Source organism: Coptis chinensis, chromosome 5, assembly GCF_015680905.1.
Source record: "Coptis chinensis isolate HL-2020 chromosome 5, ASM1568090v1, whole genome shotgun sequence".
Lineage (NCBI taxonomy): Eukaryota > Viridiplantae > Streptophyta > Magnoliopsida > Ranunculales > Ranunculaceae > Coptis > Coptis chinensis.
The window spans coordinates 86,566,419-86,586,978 of record NC_141460.1 but is presented as its reverse complement, the minus strand read 5'-3'; the positions used below and the strand labels follow the sequence as shown (position 1 = coordinate 86,586,978).

General features: G+C 36.1%; 1 protein-coding gene, 1 long non-coding RNA gene and 2 pseudogenes across 4 annotated transcripts; 2 read left to right on the top strand and 2 right to left on the bottom strand.

The window, feature by feature from the left end:
* Positions 1–3,802: 3,802 nt before the first annotated feature.
* On the top strand, positions 3,803–5,457 carry LOC147499672 (uncharacterized). Its single transcript, XR_015196006.1, has 2 exons — positions 3,803–4,980; positions 5,154–5,457. It is a non-coding gene; the product is annotated as an uncharacterized LOC147499672 (long non-coding RNA).
* A 362-nt stretch (positions 5,458–5,819) lies between these two features.
* Positions 5,820–6,576, top strand: LOC147499671 (purple acid phosphatase 5-like; annotated as a pseudogene). Its single transcript, XR_015196005.1, has 3 exons — positions 5,820–5,945; positions 6,038–6,159; positions 6,240–6,576. The product of XR_015196005.1 is annotated as a purple acid phosphatase 5-like (transcript).
* Positions 6,577–6,725: 149 nt separating this feature from the next.
* On the bottom strand, positions 6,726–10,181 carry LOC147499670 (purple acid phosphatase 2-like). The gene is made up of 7 exons (XM_086563511.1): positions 10,019–10,181; positions 9,586–9,815; positions 8,709–8,847; positions 8,172–8,392; positions 7,635–7,752; positions 7,367–7,442; positions 6,726–6,792 (listed from the first exon to the last, which is right to left on the bottom strand). The coding sequence occupies exons 1-7, from the start codon at positions 10,179–10,181 to the stop codon at positions 6,726–6,728; spliced, it is 1,014 nt and encodes a 337-aa protein (XP_086419637.1).
* Positions 8,849–12,771, bottom strand: LOC147499669 (uncharacterized; annotated as a pseudogene). Its single transcript, XR_015196004.1, has 4 exons — positions 11,258–12,771; positions 10,616–10,875; positions 9,586–9,815; positions 8,849–8,976 (listed from the first exon to the last, which is right to left on the bottom strand). The product of XR_015196004.1 is annotated as an uncharacterized LOC147499669 (transcript).
* Positions 12,772–20,560: the final 7,789 nt, after the last annotated feature.

Here is a 20,560-nt window from a genome sequence, read left to right as displayed (position 1 = left end):
TTTGAACTAACAAAGTATGGAAAGGTCTTAGGCCTATCAAAAATGCTTCAAAATGTGGGGGTGTCTTGCCAAAATATTGTGAATGAATCTAAAAAGAAGTCTTTTTGAGACCTAGAATTATCTAGTAGATATTCATTGGTGAAACTCATAATAGTGATGTTTGTTTTCTTGTCATGGTGATAACAATTTTGTAGATACCACACTATTATTGAATGTCTTATATGCTAATTTTATTTGAGGTCATTTGTTTTTTTGAAAATTGGCATAATGAACTACATAAGATAATCCCATTATTTTTTGGAAGACTATCAATTATTTCCACCATTCACGTGATGATGTTTATATGTTTCTTGAGGAAGATTCATTAACCTATAAGGAAATTGTCTCTTTGAGAAGTGTCCTTTTTGGAAGGATACAACTTTCCTCTAAACCTGGACTCTTGATTTATTGGGGATCTATAGGTTGAATTGGATCTTCAAAAGAAAAAACTAAAAGCGTTGATAGTTGTATTGCAAAATACAATGCTAATAATAATAGCCAAGGGGTTTCAATCGAGACAAGATTTATACTATTTTGAAACCTTGCTCATATAACTAGAATTTCTTCTGAGAATTCTAAAGACTCTAGTTTAGTTAATGCGGAACTACAATACTAAGTAGTACCGGTGATGAGCAATTTAGTTAAATCTTTGTATGAGTTGATTCATATAAATGGTATGAGCAATTCAACAACATATTAGTGTCATATGGATGTCAAAGCACCGTTGTTGATAAAAATGTGTACTTTCTTTAGAGCAAAACCAAGACATATGTGTTTAATCTCTCTTTGTTTAGATGATTTAATATCATGAAAAGCTAGCATTGAGAATGTGTATGAGACGAGAGAAATTCTATTTAAAACACATCATAAACCGTTGATAGTTTATTATGTTGTTAAACTCATTTCTCAGAATCGCTATATTCAGTTGTCAAGATGTTGACGTTTGAATATGGTTGAAGGCCACAATAATCCTTAAACCAGTCCCGGCCGGATGGTATAGGGAATTTCGGCACTACGTAATTGAATGATCGTGAATATAGGAATTAAAACTCATGTTGGTCTCATTATATTGTTATAGCACTTAGTAGAAATATTTTTCATTGAAAAGTATGGATATTATGATAGTAAGCATGTTTAACACCTTTTGTGGCAAATATCCATCTTATGAAAAAATAATCTCATTTTGTTTTCTCATACTAAATAAAGTCAATATCATTGGTAGCCAATTGTACTTGATGGATAATGTATGTGAGACATGACATTGCCTACATTAATGGCATAATCGAAATGATAACCCATTGTGGTCCTTATAAGGAACTTTGATGTATATTGTCGATTATCCAAGTACTATAGCAGAGCCATTGATTATGGACTATATTTAGTAGATTTCCATTATTGTTGTTAAGGGTAATATGTTGTAAACCGGATCCAATGAATGTTTATGTGTTTACCTTTGGTGGAAATTGAAAGTCTTGGATATCATCCAAGCTAATCGCCTTAGAAAAGGCATGTGATGATCTTTGAGTGGGTTAGCAACCTCTTGGCAAATCTTCCCATTGGCTCTAAACAACCTCCGATGTGTATATGCTTTGTAACTGCCTCATTGCAATAGCTAAGACATGTTAACTTATGTGCAAATCATGTAAGTTGAGATATAACTTAATTGCAACTTTATGTTAACTTAGTTTGGCCACATGTCTAACCGCACCACTTCTTTGGAGGCAAGTGGTTATCGCCGTCATGGGACTTTGCCTTAGATAGAGGGCTTTAATCGACCTATGTGATTGGAGATCCCATGAAGTAGGTTCAAAGGGAAAACAAGTCACCTCGTAAAAGCTCTTTGATTGTCTTTCTTTGAGACGCCCCACCCTATGACTAGATAGCATTATTGTATACTTTGTATAACTTGAATAGCAATGAGAAAAGGATGAGTTATTTTACTCTTAATGGAATCCATAGTCCATTATTTTTTTTATGAGATAGTGTATTTTAGTTTATGTACACTTGATGGATATCCACCTATGTGAATGTAGAACCTGGTCGGTTCTTATGAGTATTCGTGGTCTACATAACACAGTAGCTGGGCCAAAAAAGCAAACAAATGTTTGTGGGTGCATGTCCTCTATTTTACTACAAAGGAATGTTGGTTCAAAGATTTTTAATCCACCACTTTCACATTATAAGACATGTTACCCTATGACCGGTTCAAGCCCTAAAAGCACCAAGATTTATGCATTGTTTTTCGATTCTCTCCGGCATTCGTTAACCCTTTCTTTGTAATATCCTATTCCAAAATAGTGGGGGACTATTAGTATTTTGAAATAGTGGGGGATTTTGGAATCTCTAAGTGTATTTCAAATACTTGTGGGAGTGTGCAAAGTGGAGGAGATGAACCATATGTGTTCTCTCCACTTTAGTGCATAGTAGAGATAGTCCCACATTGGTTATCCACCACATCAGGTTTGTTTTAGTGGTTTGACCAATGGACTAAACTTGTTTTGCCTTTTTCTTGAAAGCAAAGGTTTCTTTGTTCTATTAGGAGTTGGTCTCTCTTCCTCCTAACCTCTATAAATAGGGACTGTGAGTCCATAGAGAGAGAAGACTTGATCGAAACTCAACTCGTGAGAAACAAAACTAAAACCAGTCCTTTTCTTCTTCTCTTCTTCCCGCCCGAGAGAGAGTTATATTGTCATCTCTAGTGCAAAGTTTGTTAACCATTGAATCCCGTGAGGAGGAAGACGCATTGGCCTTTAATGCACCATTGGAAGGGGCTTAAATCTTTCCTTAGGAACCTCCTAATCCAGCGCTTTGGTTATTCAGTTGGATTGCTTCTGTTTCCTCGTTTCTACTTTTGTTGCCGTGTTCATACAACTATTCTAACAAAACTTGGAAAAGGTGCAGGGGAGTTATGGATGAACAGCAGAGAGCCTCACTTCCTAGAGGAAACATCTTCAAAATTTTCAACCAGAAACACAGAGTACGTATTACAGTTTTGGACGTGTCCCTCGTGTATTTTGAGCCTATGAATGAAGGAGAGAAACAAACACAGTTACTGTTAAAGATGGCTGGGGGCATAAAAAAAAATTGTGCCTGTGAGAGTCATCATTGGGAGATGATCCTAGAATAGCGTCCTTGTATTGTTACGAGTTGTGGTTCCCATGTTCTATAAGGCCCATGTATCTGGATTTAACTAAATTTGTTTAAAAGGACTATTTGTGATAACTGCAAGAAGGGTAATTCAAATCGTACTCTCGTTGTAATTAACATATATAAAATTCAGTCTGAAACTCTGCATGGAAACTCATATAGAAAGCCTTCAATTTATTAGCTCTAAAAACTTATAGTTGATCAATCCAACATTTGCATGCTAAGTAAATATTGCTTGAGATTAGTTTCATCTCAGTTCTCCAACTATCAAAAATTTGATTGGGAGCTTCCCAGCGGATGGATGATCAACAGCATATAACAATATAAGGAGCTTGGGAAAGGGCTGCACAGGTCCAAGTCTTAAAAATAATATCGAAGTCGAAGCAGACTCTGACATTGCTTAAACAAAACCAGTATGTCATTATAGAGTTTATGAACTCAAAATTGAGTGTAGAAGAAGAAGAAAAAAGTTTTGCAACATTCAAAACAGTAAGGAAATCAAAGGTGTTTAATGGTTTTCACTTTTATATTGTCGAAGATATGATGTTCAAGTAGCCTCTTGAGATCATTTTCACAGATCACATTTTGGTCCAACTTTTCATTTATTTCTGCAATTGTTCATTCTTTTTGGGATCGTTCCAAATCCCGTTTCTAATTTCTCAACGTGAATCCTGAATAGTGACTACTTTATAATTTATAATTTCTTAACTAAATGGTAGTGCTAAGGTCTCTAGTTTGGTTATTGAAAAGCTATTGAACAGCAACTTACACCCCACACATGGTTAGCTTAAACATGAGTGTTGTAGCCTATAAAGTTTTGGAGGAAGGTTTAAACCTTAATCGAAGCACGATAATCTCCATTTCTTATTCTCAGAGGTATGAGCCGATCAATGCCTGTCATATTATTGTTCCTATCAAGTGTTATAGTGCTTCGATTCCATCTTTAAATTCCAGTTTTTTAAGTTTTTTCCTAATTTCAAGTGATGATGCATGTATGAGCTTGATTTAAGCTTCAACATCTGAAAATCTGTTCTTTGATTCTTTTAATGCATGTATGCTTGTATGGTTATCAATCTGCATTTAAGAAGCTCTTTTATTAAATTAGATTGTCTCTTATCAAAATGTTGGACATTTTAGAGATTTTTCAGATAATTTGGGTAAAAGCACTGCTTGAGATAGATCACCAATGGTTTATCATGTTTTGTACATCTCTGGTAGTGTTTAAGTCTTGTTGATGCAACAATTGTTGTATGCATTACGTTCTCATGTCCTACATCGGAGCTCTTAGAGTCCAAATGCTCATTAAGGAAATCAAAGGGATAACTTGGTATGTTTGGACATCAACGTTTTCTTTTCTTTCTTTTTTTTTTCTTTTTTTTGTGTGGAGATGAAATCTGAAATATATATTTTGCTCTGTGATTCATCTTCAGTTAACTACATTGTAATTGTTTGTGATTGCGTGTTTAGTTATGCCTTTAGCCTTTAAGGTTGGAACATTTAGGATTACCTTATGTAATTGGATTATTGGACTACTTCTATGAATGACCAAATGACCTTCTCTGGAATACATCCAAGAATGATAAAATGTCCTTTCTATAGGGAACTAGAATGTCGCTTACGAGACGTGAAAGACCATTGATTTCTCAACTGACAAAACCAGTTTTGTATGGGCAATACTGGTATGGTGTATCACCCGCCTGCTTGGTTCCGGGAGAGGATGATATTGATAATGACAGTTGAAATATCTCTTATAGCTTACTTTGTAGTGTATCGATCAAACAGTGAGATCAACAGGTTGGTGTTCTTACAATTTTTACTCGCTCAGTTTTCTAATATGTATATTATGGGCAGTCATATGCTATGATTGGTACTATGTCTTATTCCTTGTCGCAGCAAATACATGTTTTGGGTGTGATTGTGTCAATATGTTGAATTAATTTTTCGGTCCTCTGTTTTTATTTCCTTAGGTTATTGAGCGGCCAATTAGAGTCTTGGGGTTTCTCCTCCAAAGATAATTTCACCTGGACTTGATGTTCTATTTATCCTTATACCTTCAGTATTTTGTAGTCGCTGTGAATGCGACCATATTTATTACTGTGACTGTGATAAAGAGTCATTCTTTATGGACCACCAGGTGCGGGGAAAGCACTTTTGCATTACATCTTTTATTTATGTTGCAGAAACCTCTTTGGAAAGGAGTGGTTAGACACACACCCTTTGGTAAAAGAGTTGGGTCGTAAAAGGTTAATAATGAGGTGAGCTTAGAATTCACTATTATAATTTGTAGATGTGTTTACCGCGATTTTGCTTGAATCAAATTTAGAAGTGCGTTGAGATAATTTAGCTGGAAAGATTTGAAACTGATTTGTACTCAATCAAACGTGCCTCGGCGTATATCATTGTTCTTTCATCATATTCAGCTTATGGTAAACAATCTACCTGTTCTCAATAGTTCTTTTCATGGTAAACAATCTTGCAAGTGAATAGAATGTTTAACAAGTTGATAATTGCATATGGTTGGATTTCCTGTGCAGGAAAATATATATACCGCAGTATGTTTGGCTTCAAAATGAGTTCTCAAAGGCTGAATAGATCAGAGACCCCCCATGGTTGATTGTTCTGCTTCACTCTCCATGGTATAACAGTTATGAGTACCACTTTATGGAAGGAGAGAGCATGAGAGTGATGTTTGAACCTTGGTTTGTTGAAAACAAAGTGGATATTGTGTTTCTGGTCATGTTCATGCTTATGAGAGATCGGTAAGTTTCAGTTTGTGACCTTTTTACTACATGAATCAATCGTAAGTTCTTAATACTGTTCTAATTTGTAATTTTCTTTATATCTGCTACAGGAGAGAATTTCAAATATAGTATACAAAGTTTCAAATGGGAATTGCACACCAGTGTTAAACTCATCTGCACCGGTTTACATTACAATCGGCGATGGAGGAAACATAGAAGGCCTTGCGAATAAGTAAGTCTTCCTGCTTTTAACCTCGTTACAACAACATTATGTAGCGTCTTCTTGAATGGCGTGTTATTTTCTATGTGCAGGTTTACAGAGCCACAACCTAGTTACTCAGCTTACAGGGAAGCAAGCTTTGGGCATGCAATGTTGGAAATAAAGAACCAAACGCATGCCTTCTACTCCTGGCACCGTAACCAGGACAGCGAAGCAGTTCTTGGAGATTCTCAGTGGTTCTACAACAGGCAGTGGTATCCACACGAAGAGAGTAGCACTGCCGGTACTGTGGCTTAAGGGAAGAGTAATCAATTTTAAAAATCTATGTGAACCATATGAAATAGAGCATTCTAGCTTGGAAGTTTTGGTAGCCTATACCAGCAATTGTGCGAATAATGAGTAGACAGTCAATTTCAGTTATATTAGATACTCGATTCACATTCGTTTTCAGTGTGATTAGCTGCTCAATATTTGTTCTATCTTTTTCACAACCTTAGTTCTCTAGATCATACTAGTATGCTCAATATTGTTTTTTTCTTTACAAATTAGTATACTAGCACTAGATTTCTGAACTAATGTTAAAGATGATTGCCTGGAGCTGCAATCTCTTCATTCTTTTTTCTTCTTTTAACTCTTGTAACTCTTCTGCTATCAGAAATTGCAAAAGGAAAAAAAACATGTCCTAGTTCTAAGAGTTCTTTTTTTTTTTGGGTAAAGAGTTCTTCTGTATTAGTATTATCCGGTGAATGTAAACAAAATAAACAATACAGGTATTGATGGAAAGAGTCTTTTCTAAAGCGGAAACTGACTCATTTTACTGGTAGTCTGTAACTCCTAATATTCTACCTTTGGTTTTCCAAAACTTGAGTGGAACAACCAGAAATCCACTTCTTTCTCATTATCAAATGAAAATGCTTTATATCTTGCAACACAAGTATTGGTTGGCCAGGAACAGATAAAAATGTTACCATCAACACACGTCCATCAATTATCACGCAGCCTAAAAAGCAGCAGTAATGGTGGATGGCTAACTCAACCCGTCTTAACACACCAAGTGATCAAACAGATTCTTGAAATATGGAACTTAAAAAGAAGAATAAGTCCTCGGGCAAGAGGGCATTGATGAGCAATTACTTCACAATTCAATAAATTCCAAGCGGGGAAAAATGAAATAGACAATCTTATTATTTGAATGCAAAACGTTAATTCCCTTTCATACAACATGGACCACTTCAGAGTTTTGTCTAGTTTTAGTGCTGCAGCAAGTGCTATCTCTAAAGCAAAATCGTATCTACCTATTGAAAGTAAGCATGGGTCCGATTCTTAATATCAAACGTGGCATGACCAAAGCTTGCTTCACGATACGCCGAATACTTTGGTTGAGGTTCGGTCATGCTGCATATTCAAAGAAAACTTTATATATTCAATGGAGAGGAAAATAATCTATAAGTAACTGTCAGAATGAATGTATGTGAGTACTATCTTACTTGGTTGTCCTTCTAGATTCCCTCCATCACCAATGGTTATGTAAACCGGGGCAGATTGATCACTTATAGGAGTGCAAATACCATTTACTACATTGTATGCAATGTTTGAGACACGTTCCTGTAAGGAAAAAAATCTTTTCAGACCATAGCAGAGAAAGTAGCAAGGACGGCTACAATTCTTTTTACCATACTAAAAGCAACAAAAGATAAAATGGTATACCAAGGGTGAAAGAAATAAGAAGCTAATTTAGCAAATAGAGCCCAGTCCTATTGAAAAGTGAGATAAATAACCCACTTCATATAGAGATTACAAATTAATTTAACTCGCCATAGTATGAATCTTTACTTGGCCTGGAAAGAATGCGTACTCTTAGAGAGAAGTATGGCCAGCCATATAATACAGCAAATACTCATAGGAGTATATAAGCCAAATACAGTCACATTGCACTTGCCGATAATTTTTATGAACAAAGAAAAGGAATCAGGTTATCTAGATTAGTCAACTTAAACAGAACAGAGAGAAAAAAATGCACTTACAGATCGTTCATAGGCATGAACATGTCTAGCATATACAACATCTACTTTGCATTTTACAAACCATGGCTCATATATTACTCTAATGGTTTCCCCTTCCATAAAATGATAGCTGTAGCTGTTATACCAGGGGGAATGCATAAGAACAATCAACCATGGTGTTTCATTCCTATCAACTTTGGGGAATTCCTGTTCAAGCCATTTGTACTGAGGGGTGTATTTGCCTGCACAAGAGAGAGGAATATTGTGCCATGTAAAGCGACTGTGCAACCACATTAACCTTTTACTTTAAATACATGATATAACTAGCAGTTAACAATTTGGGTATTCATCAATCTAAATCATACTCTTTCTTCTGTTAAGATAACTAATAACATGCAAAAAAAATTGCACTTCATCATTATTGTCATTTCAGGACAGATAAGTGCTTTCATAGATGCTAACTTGTAGAGGGATAGTATGACGTTTTTGTCCAGAGACATCTTTGCAAGGGAGCAAAACATTAAGCACAACATGCATAAATAAGGTAAACAAGCTTACCATAGGCAGAATATGAAGAGAGGACAATGATATATGTGGAAGCTTGCTTGATGGAGTACCATAGTGGAGCGGTGCTTCCAGATGCTTTATAGGGCACATGATAACGGCGCATATAAGGCTTGAAAGGAACAGTCTCACCCTTCAAAATAAAAAGACCGCCTCCAGTCAGGAAATCAACTCTCAAAAAATTGTTTCGATTTGAACAAAAGCGGATTGTTCAGTGAAAACTGGAGGTAATCATGGAAACTGTTGGAAAGCATCATTTCAGCTGAAAGTGCACAAGAGAATAACTGGGTGATGATGAAAATTGTTATACTTTCCATTAACATAAGTTTGCATTTATCTCCCATAAAAACAATTTCAAGATAGACACACTGATTCAAAGAGCAAATAAACCTTCACAAGTGTGTTGGTTACTCAGGTCATTTTGAGGTAGCATAGTCGGTATGTATATTACCATAATATTATAAGGAGAGAAGGCCTAATACTTAGAGAACGGGTCTCCTCGGATTTCATAGTGTCCCTAAGATGAAAAAGTACCATTAGAAAAGGCAATCAGTTTAAAACCCAAAGAAAGGGGGTTTTAAGTCAAAGCAACCTAAACATTGATGAAGGCATGAACGACAACATAGTCAAGTAAAGATACTCTTAAAATATTTACATCTCTTTGTTTCTGTTAATATAAATGTTTCTAGTTTATCAACGACAATCTTTCAGCTGCGTAGGAATAACTAGCCTGTAAACTTTTTAGATAGAAACAAGTTTCTAGGAAATGTAAAAAAAATGATGTCAGAATTGTGGCATTAGGTGGAAATTTCATAGAAAAACTGATAAACATATTGACTTAATCTGCTTTGAGTAGATATGGAGTGCTTACAATTTCAGGAACAAAATCAATTTCATAATTCCCTGCAGTCCATATCCACGGTTGATAAGCAGTACTTCTCTCCACAAACCTGCCCCATGTATCCCATCTTACATTGTCGTGAAATGGATAGTTATCAGCATAAGAGAGATCGCCAACGAACAACACTGTCTGTCCTTTTGTTGGGTTCTTTTCATAATGAGTGAGTGTTATATTTGAATCATAACTTTGGTCAAGATCCCCTGCAAATGACGTCAAAAGGAATGAAAAATTATTACAAAACATGTCTTTATCAGCACTTGTAATTCTTTGAGTATCTGCCAAAGTTCTATATCATAAATTGATAAATGCAGATAACCCATGCTTTCCATTTAAAGCTTCATAGGAAATGCAATAACTGTTGTAGCTAGTAAAATTCACATGGATTAAGGTTCATATAATTTACCGATGAAACCAAAAGTATAAGGAACATCTGGTCCAACTTCAGGAGGGGTTCTAAACCAGAACTGCTTCATGGTGTTACCCACTCCAAGGGCATAGTAATATTTTGCCTTGGGATATAGCTGGGCTAGGCCATCAGAATATTCATTAGCCGGATAGCATAGCATCCTCTACAGTGTACACTGGTACCCATGCCTGAAATAACTAAGTCTCCTTTCAATTTTTGCTCCAACCAACACAAATAAAACTCCTATCCAAAAGGTAAAATCCAACGGTATCGACTTTAAATTCAGCCTTCTAAGGAAAACCTAAAAAATATTGTATGAAATGGCTGAACCTGTATCATCTACCACCTCCCCCTGCCACAAAACCCCACCACAGCCTAAACACATTACATCTAATCCACACAAAAAAAAACCTAATGATGGTGCACAAAGCAGCCAGAACTCAGACACAGCCTGGGTCAGCGTATCTTTGAATATATACCACCACACTGAGCTTTCAAGAACTAAGAACCGTTAAGAGACTATAAGATGTTCTCCTGCCCCATCTAGAAAAGACAATATACACGCCATGAAGTTAAAGAAACTAGCATTCCTACCATAGTGCAGCCTGCAACCTTCGGCAATGAACTTCTCCCAGTCATCAGCAGATTTTTCTCCACTTCCTTCTCAAGACATCAGTGAATCTTATTTCGTCAGTTTTACTAGCTCCTTCCCACCACTAAGACATCATTGCTTCTCACCACTACCCAATCGTTTATTCAGAGAACTGATTCCACTTAAACTCATAGCATCCCAATCCATTCTATATAAAACATTTTCCTCCTCCAAACAACTGTACCAACCCTTCAACTTCCTCCTTGAGGAAGAACAAATACCAAACCAAACTATGTTAGATTTTTCAAGAAGGTCAAGAATTGGAGCTATTATTAATTCTAGATAGAAAAGCATTCATCATTTCAAATTCATTTAAAAGTTATATCTCAGCTGTTGTAAATTCATTAAAAGCAGTCATATACATACAGAAACAATATGAAACTTTTATTTCCAACAGTTAAAGAGAATTGAAACTAAAATGACAAACTTCTCAAGGCCTTTAACAAGTATTAATGCACTTAACTATATCTGATTATGAAAGATGTTTTTCCTCAGTTAGGAAAATCATATACTGCAACAAACAAAAGAAGTACAAACGATAGGCATATCGACTACAGTTCCATACAAGAAAATAACAAACATACCAACTAGAATGGTAAGAAATAACAAAGGCACAGAGATTATGTTTCACATCCATGAAGATCAGGTATCAGCATCATCAGTGGCTTTTCCCCCAAAAGGATCGTGGGTAGGGCCAACATCCTCCCCAATATGGCGTTGAACCAGCCTTTGCAAATCAGCCATAACCTTGTGCTCACGTTTTGCTTTCTCCTCATAGTTGAACATTGCCAATGCCCTCTTATCCTCGGCACTGTAGACTTGGTTTTCCTTTTCTGATCTGAATGGCATTCATCCTTTGATGCCTACTACCACTCATAACATAACCAAGGTCTTCAAACCTCTGAATCTCATCAGCTGAAAGACCCACTTCTCCTCTTCTAGGAATACGCTTCCCCTGTTTGCACATACTGAGCAATAGCATCACCTTCACCAGGCCATAAAAGCTCCTCCATAACTTATATGCCCTTCAGCCCTCGGCAAAGGCATAGGACCCACAACAGCATCACTTTCTAAACCAGATTTCTTTTGTAATTCAAGCATCTCTTTAAACGCAAGAGCCTCACTATTCATCTCCGCTTTTAATCCATCATCATCAATCTCAATAATTTTTTTATCCGTATCAGAATCCAACAAACTTTTCTCCGAACCCTCACTAACTGACTCACTCCGCTTCTTTTTCTTACTGCTTTTTGAATGTGAAGCAGAACTAGAGCTTCTCCGATTCTTGGTTCTTGCATTATCATCCGCTGATCCGCTCTCAGACTTATCACTCTCAATATCCTCACTCTCACTTTCATCCGAGTCAACCCTACTACTTCTCTTCTTACTTTTGTTACTTCTCCGGTTACTCCTCTTTTTCACACTACCCCTCTTCTTACTTCCCGACTTCCTCTTCCTCCTCCTATCAGTCTCAGTCTCACTCTCATCTGATTCATCCGACTCACTATCATTTCTCCGTTTCGATTTCTTACTACTCTTCCTTCTCCTCTTCTTCTTCTTTTCCCTCATATCCTCATCCTCAGAATCATCATCACCATCCGAACTCGACAACCCCTTCCCCACTTGTTCCTTCCTATCCCCTTCATCTCTGAGCTCAATCTCAATATCACCTTCATTCTCATCCTCCTCCTGTAGGTCCCACTCGCTACGAGGAGGACTAGGAGTAATCCTATAAATACAATTCCTGATATTCTTCCTCAACTTAATCCTTTTGGTTGTTCGATACTCTTCGTAACTCAATCCTTTTAATTCCTCATCAGATTCATCACCTTCAGGTTCATTTATTTTCCCATTCCTATTATAATTATATTCCCTATCAAGAAACTTTCCAGTGGAATTACGGTGGTCGTATTCATCATACCTAGGGCTAGTTCTAGAATAGTCTCGAGATTTGTAATTATAATTTCTAGTTTTTGTACCTTGCTGTTGTTGTTCTGGTGAAACGCTACGGTGTCTTGAGTCTTTTTCGTCGCCTCTTCTTCTTGACATTATTGTGAGGTTTTCGTTAAAGAGAAAAGATGTTTTATTTATGGGTTGGATATTGGACATTTGGACGACTCACTTGGGCTTATTTATTAAGTCTGTCATCTATTCTAACAGTATAACTATACTTAAGGGCAGGGATCGGGTCAGGTTCGGCTATATCCGAATCCGAATCCGAACCCGATTATATCCGAAATTTAATATCCGAATCCGACTAATCCAATCGGATAACACTAAAAATTCAAAAAAAACCCAAAAATTATATCCGAATCTAAACCCGAACCCGAATCCGACCCGAATACATAAACGAATATGAAAATCGACCCGAACCTGATATATTCGGTAATCGGGTCGGGTCGGATTCAGGTCTACCCGACCCGATTCCCCCTAACTATACTAAAGCGCTTTCAACACACTTGTAATCCCAAATAAAGGCAACTCCAATGGGGGTGTAAACTGTATAAAGTGGAAATTTTACACTCCAAATATAAAAAAAACTTTTTCCAATGGGGGTGCTATACCGTAGGCAATAGTGTATTAGCTAATAGAGATTAGTTAATAAAAAGCCCGGGCGACACTCGAACTAACGTCTGAGTGAAATAATTTTCGGACGTCACTTGGAGTAACGTCCATTTCTAATTCTAAAGTAATTTTATAACTCGGACGTCACTTTAAGTGACGTCCCAGTTTGTATTCAATCAATTTAGGACAATCATCATTTTTTTCCCAGTTATTGTTTCTTGAATGAAAGACAACTCTTTCTCTTATCTTTGCTACATTTAGTTCATCACAATATGAATGATGCATACTTATCCACTAGCTTTGCGAGCTTCAAAATTAGAAAACAAATAGCGACTCTCAACAGGCTGATCTTCCATTCACATATATAAATTCTTTTGTTTCTTAAGGGGACAACACTACCTTGAATAACAATTTCATCTATGCATAAATTATTTTTTTATTTTTTTTTCTCAAATCTTTATTACAGGCGGAAAAAATGAAATAGCCAAAAACATTATAAAGTTAGTTTGAATTTTTTAAGATTTAGTGTTGTGTATTATTCTATATTTATGCCTAATTTTCACTTGAAGAACTTTCACATGTGTGATCTTTTTGTTTTATACATAAGCCAAGGGGGACTGCGGAACAATTATCTTACATTTAATTGATAGGAAGTGGTTGTGCCACCATATAGAGTCTCATTCCATTAATGTTTACCAAGTTGGATAGTGTTATTGATACAAAGTAATATCTCCGTAGCTTAGTTTGTTTCTTTTTGGTCTCAAAAAACATTCTAATAGACAAGAAATTTAACAATAAATGTCGCTTAATTAGTCACACTAATCAGTTCTCTTTGTATTGTGTTGCTTCAAGGGCATTACTTCAATCTTCCAAACAAGGAAGACATAAGAGGAACAAATAATGAAGTGTCGCAGCATCATAATTGATCACCATTCACATATTTATCTTAATAATATTTTCAATACAATTAGCACAAATTTCTAACTAAGAGTAATAATATTGTAACCTTATTATGAAGTAGATCAAAAGAAGGTGGTTTATGTTCTTTGCTTCCAAATTCTAGACTAAAATATTTCCATGAAACTAATAGGGCATTACATAATGTGGGCACTCACTGGTCTTTGTGTGGGTCATTTTAAACTGTGAAGCTTTGTCATTAGATCTGTAATTACATTAGTATTTGTTTAGTAACTAATTATTGTTGCTGGTCGGCCTTATGGTTTTGAATTTTCACATAATTAATCCAGTGATCATAAGCATATTATAAAGAATGAAAGAAGAGGTGGGAACCGGAGGAGTAGACATTTGTTGAGGTATAAACAACATTTTCTTCTTAGAATTTCTACTCAAATCAATTGCATAGTAGCTAATTATTTCATTACTTCAATGCAACTAGAATCAAGAAAAGTAGCACATAATCTGTAAAATAGTTAGACTTATAGTTCAATTGCTTTTTTTGTTGCAATTTGCTACTTTAACAACCACTTGACATGTTTGCTTCTATCTTGCTAATCAAATTGATTGCATAATATTTATATACTTCGTGAAGTTCAGAGAAATAATCTCAATTGCGCACAATCTGTAAAGTAGTATTTGCTAATTTACTTTTTAGGTTATAAGTTTATTTTTCTAACCAACTCATCAGATAATCCGAGTGTCATAACTAATTTCCTTATGGTTGTAAGGTATGCATTATGATTGGAAGGGATCATAATGCTAACCGTGTGTGCAAGTGCGTGTTCAAGTTGCTTAAATGTTATAGTCACTCTCATTTGTTAATGTTTATTGTAGTAAAAACTTGTTTGGATTTTCTTCATTGGGTTTTGATTTTTTTTTCAAACAATTTAGATTGAATTACAATTCACTGGGTCGAAAACAGGTTTCCTGTTTTTTTCCCAACTTTATTCGTTTTTTTTTTTTTTTTTTTTTTGGGTTTTATTGTTCATGGTATTGACTTGCAGTTACTGTTATATTGGGTTGATGTGTTTGCTAAAATATCCTTGCGAGACATGATGTTAAAAAGTTGATGATATATGTGTTAGAAAAATGATTTGCTCAAATCCATTTGAGATATGAATGAGTAATTTGTCTCCCAAGCTATCCCATATTGATATGAAATGGGTTTCTGAAAAGAAACAGTACGTAAAGTGATAAAAACCTTTTCGAAAGGGTGCACTGGTTCGAAATAGTGCATTATGCCGAAAAGGTGCGACCTTTCGAAATGTGCACTGGTTCAAAACAGTACATCATGCCGAAAAGGTGTGACCTTTCGAAATAGGCACTGGTTTGAAGCAGTGCTTTATACCGAAATGGTGTGTCTTTTCGAAACATGTGACTTTTCAAAAAGTTGCTTACTTTTTCCCAAGAGTCACTGTGTTGTTTCGAAGAGGCACCACTCACCTATAAATAGTGGATGAATTTGGAGAGAAAGGGACACCAGATCACACAGAGTTCTGATCTTTCTCTTCTCCTCCTGTTCTTAGTCAAATACTATGTTGTGTTCGCTGATTCTATAGAATTGAAGTGTTAGCTTTCTATAGAAGGAAATTCGTTCTATCTTGGGAGACAGTTTCCTATCAACCTTCAAGCACCGTGAGGGGGAAAATCTGTCTTAAGGATATAGTGTATCTACACTAGGCTCGGATTTAATTAAGAAGTACAAGACACTTACAAGACAAAAGGTTTGTATAGTTTGGTAATTGGTAAAGAGTAAGTACAATTAAGTTGTATATTCCTAACAACTTAAGACAGATTCTTTTTTCTTCTTCTTCTTTACCGAACAGAATTTGTTTCTGTTTTCCTTTCTTTTTTTATTTATTTAAAGGAATAACAAAGTATGGTTGTATTTCAGAATATGGCAACACCACCAATTACACCTACTGTTACTGTTCCTACTACTGTTCCCCATTCTGTTCCTCATGGGGAGAAGCCTGAAAAGTTCAATGGAACTGATTTCAAGCGCTGGCAAAATAAGATGCTCTTCTATTTGACCACCCTTAACTTGGCAAGGTTTCTATGGGATAAGGCTCATGATGTAAGCCCTGATGAAACCGACAAGGAGAAGGTTTTGGCCAAGGATGCTTGGTTTCATGCTGATTTCTTGTATAGAAATTATGTCCTTAGTGGGTTGGCTGACTCATTATACAATGTGTATAGTGTGTTCAAGACTTCTAAGGAACTTTGGGATTCGTTGGACAAGAAATACAAGAGTGAAGATGCTGGCATGAAGAAATTCATAGTTGGCAGATTTCTTGATTTCAAAATGACGGATAGTAAGACCGTCATAAGCCAAGTCCAAGAACTTCAAGTAATCCTCCATGATGTCATTGCTGAAGGAATGACCCTAGGAGAATCATTCTAAGTGGCTGCTATGATTGAGAAATTACCACCATCTTGGAAGGATTTTAAGAATTATCTTAAGCATAAATGTAAAGATATGAGTCTTGAAGAACTGATTGTCCGTCTAAGGATAGAGGAAGATAACCGCCTATCTGAGAAGAAAGGCAAGGATCCCATGGTGGCAAAGGCCAATGTTGTGGAAGGATCAAGTGCTAAGGGAAAGAGGAAGCGCCAAGACAAAGCTCAAGGTGAAGAGAGTAGTACGCCTACTAAGTTCAAGGGCAAGTGCTACAACTGTGGGAAGGTTGGACATAAGGCAAGTGAATGTCGCAATCTAAAGAAGTACAAGAAGCAAAAGACTGAAGCAAATGTGACAATGGACATACTTTCTGATAATATTAATGATATGAACCTATCTGCTGTGGTTTCTGAATGTCTCATGATTGGAAATGAAAAGGAATGGTGGGTGGATACTGGTGCTACTCACCACATATGCTCCAATAAGTCGATGTTCACCACTTATCATGCTGTGGAAAAGGAAGAACAACTCTTTATGGGAAACTCTTCTACGTCCAAGGTTGAAGGCAAAAGAAAGGTGGTGATGAGGTTAACTTTTGGGAAGGAACTAACACTGAATGAGGTGCTCTATGTGCCTGACATTCGCAAGAACTTGGTTTCTGGGTCGCTGGTGAGCAAGAATGGCTTTAAGTTAGTCTTTGTTTCTGATAAATTTGTACTAACTAAGAATGATGTATTTATGGGAAATGGCTATCTTCAGGATTGGCTCTTTAGGATGTCTTATTTTACTATTGCGTCAAAGAGCGCCAATAAAGTTGAATCTTCTGTTTACTTGATTGAGTATTCACATGTATGACATGGTAGATTAGGACATGTTAATTATGATACCTTGCGTAGATTAATTAATTTGGACTATATACCAAAGATAAAAATAGACCCACACCATAAATGTGAAACTTGTGTAGAATCCAAGTTGGCTAGATCATCCTTTCATTCCATTGAAAGAAGTACTGAACCTCTAGACTTAATACATACAGATATATGTGATCTTAAGTACGTACAAACTAGAGGTGGTAAAAAGTATTTCATTACTTTTATTGACGATAGCACTAGATATAGTTATATTTACTTGTTGAGAAGTAAAGATGAGACAATTAAAGTGTTCAAACACTATAAAAATGAAGTTGAAAATTAACTAAGCAAAAAGATTAAGGCTATAAGGAGTGATAGAGGAGGTGAATATGAATCATCTTTTGAAGGTTTCTGTTCTGAACATGGAATCATTCATCAAACTACGGCTCCTTATTCACCTCAATCAAATGGTATTGCGGAACGCAAAAACCGAACTCTAAAAGAGATGATGAATGCTATGTTGTTAAGTTCTGGTTTACCCCAGAATTTGTAGGGGGAAGCTTTACTTTCTGCCAATTACATTCTCAACAAGATTCCTAACAAAAAGATGCTTAAAACACCATACGAATTGTGGAAAGGTCATCAGACTTCCTATGAATTCTTAAAAGTGTGGGGGTGTTTTGCTAAAGTGGAAGTCCCTAAACCTAAGAAGGTGAAGATAGGACCCAAGACTATTGATTATGTATTCATTGGATATGCAAACAATACTAGTGCATATCGTTTTCTGGTTCATAAATCAGAAATTCAAGATATACATGTTAATACGATTATTAAGTCAAGGAATGCTTCATTCTTTGAAAATACGTTTCCGTATAACATATGTATTGAGCCAAGTTCAACAAAGAGAACTTTAGACGTTACAACTAGTAACCATCCTACACAAAGCGAAATTGAGGAGGAACCTAGACGTAGCAAAAGGTCAAGGACGTCAATGTCTTTTGGACCTGATTTTCTAACATACCTGTTGGAAAATAATCCTCAAACGTTCAAGGAGGCAATGTCATCTCCAGAAGGTACTTATTGGAAAGAAACAATAAATAGCGATATTGAATCCATAATGCAAAATTATATATAGGAATTGGTGGATTTACCACCAAGTTCCAAGACTTTGGGATATAAGTGGATATTAACAAAGAAATTTAAGACTGATGGATCAATCGACAAGTACAAAGCTAAACTTGTGGTTAAAGACTTTAGACAAAAGGAAGGATTGGATTATTTTGACACTTACTCTCTAGTTACAAGAATAATTTCCATAAGGATGCTAATAGCAATAGTATCAATACATGGATTTGAGATACATCAAATGGATGTAAAGAAGGCATTCTTGAATGGTGAGTTATATGAAGAAATATACATGGAACAACCCGAAAGGTTTATTGCTCCTGGACAAGAAAGGAAAGTTTGCAAGCTTGTTAAATCTTTATATGGATTAAAGCAAGCACCTAAGCAATGGCATGAGAAATTTGACAATGCAATGTTGTCAAACGATTTCAAAATAAACGAGTGTGACAAGTGTGTCTATGTAAAAAACACTCAAAAGGGATGTGTGATTGTTTGTCTCTATAGACGATATGCTAATTTTGGGTAGTAACATGGATGTCATAAAATCTACCAAACAAATGTTGTCTAGTAAGTTTGGCATGAAAGATTTAGGTGTCGCTGATGTTATCCTAGGAATTAAGATCTCTAGGACGGAGGATGGACTTGTTCTATCACAATCTCATTACATTAAGACGATTCTTGAAAAGTTTAAGAAATATAACATCACATCAAAAAGGTCACCAATTGACGTAAATCTTCATTTAGCCAAAAATACTGGAGATAGCATATCTCAACTAGAATACTCTCGTATACTTGGCAGTTTAATGTATGTCATGAACTGAACAAGACCTGACATAGCATACTCTGTGAGCAAGCTAAGTTGATATACGAGTAATCCTGGTACATAGCATACTGTGCGAGCAAGCTAAGTTGATATACGAGTAATCCTAGTAAAGATTATTGGACTGCCATACTGAGAGTTTTGGGGTACTTAAAGTATACTCAGAATTTTGGTCTGCACTATACAAGATATCCAAACCGCCCGTATGGGTACTGCGATGCTAATTGGATATCGACACTAAAGACTCAAAGTCCACAAGTGGATATGTCTTTACATTTGGAGGTACAAATTTCTTGGAAATCCTCAAAACAAACGCGTGCATACGAGGTCCACTATGGAATCGAGAATTCATTACATTGGACAAGATCGAGAAGAAGCGAGTGGCTTCAAATTTCTTAGAAGATATTCCAAACTGGGCTAAACCTGTGCCAGCAGTGTGTATACACTATGATAGCCAATCTACTATTGGTAGAGCACATAGTAGCATGTATAACGGGAAGTCTCGACACATACGTTGTAACGCCCGTATTTAAAATACGTATTTATCTATTTATTAATTTATTTATTTATTTATTTAAAATTTGATTGGATTGGATTTGGGATATGTGGGCCTGGTTTCTGGGTCCGAGTCTGTGTTGGGCTTAGGTTTCAAACTCAGATATATATTTATATTGTTATGGAGAATAGGGTTCTTAGATAATAAAATTAAAAAAATGGAGGCGGAGATAAAAGCTCGTTGGCTAGAGCGTTGGAGCGCGACGATTCGGACTATGAGGGATTCGTCGAGCTGTTAATAAAGGTGAGTAGTTATGTTTTTCGTTTTCACCGAAAACTGGAGTTGTACGGCTACGACTAAAAAGTTTTACTGTCGAGTGCTTCCGATCAGTTTTTGTTTTACTTATTTATGTATGTCGATATCTTTTAGCTTGATTGAAACTGTTGATATTCTTTACTGAACTGTGGGACCTTGGAATAGGCCGTTAATGGCGGCTAAAAGCCCAAAGGAAAGAATCGTCGAACTGTCGAACATTATGGATTGAACTTGTATATAGTTTTGTATATAGTTTTGATGTTTGGTTGGTATGGGTGCTTTTGGTGGATGGGTTGTAGACTGGTAGTGGGGGTTTGAGTGATGTCGGGGGCTGTTGGGAGCTTGGAGAAGTCGTTA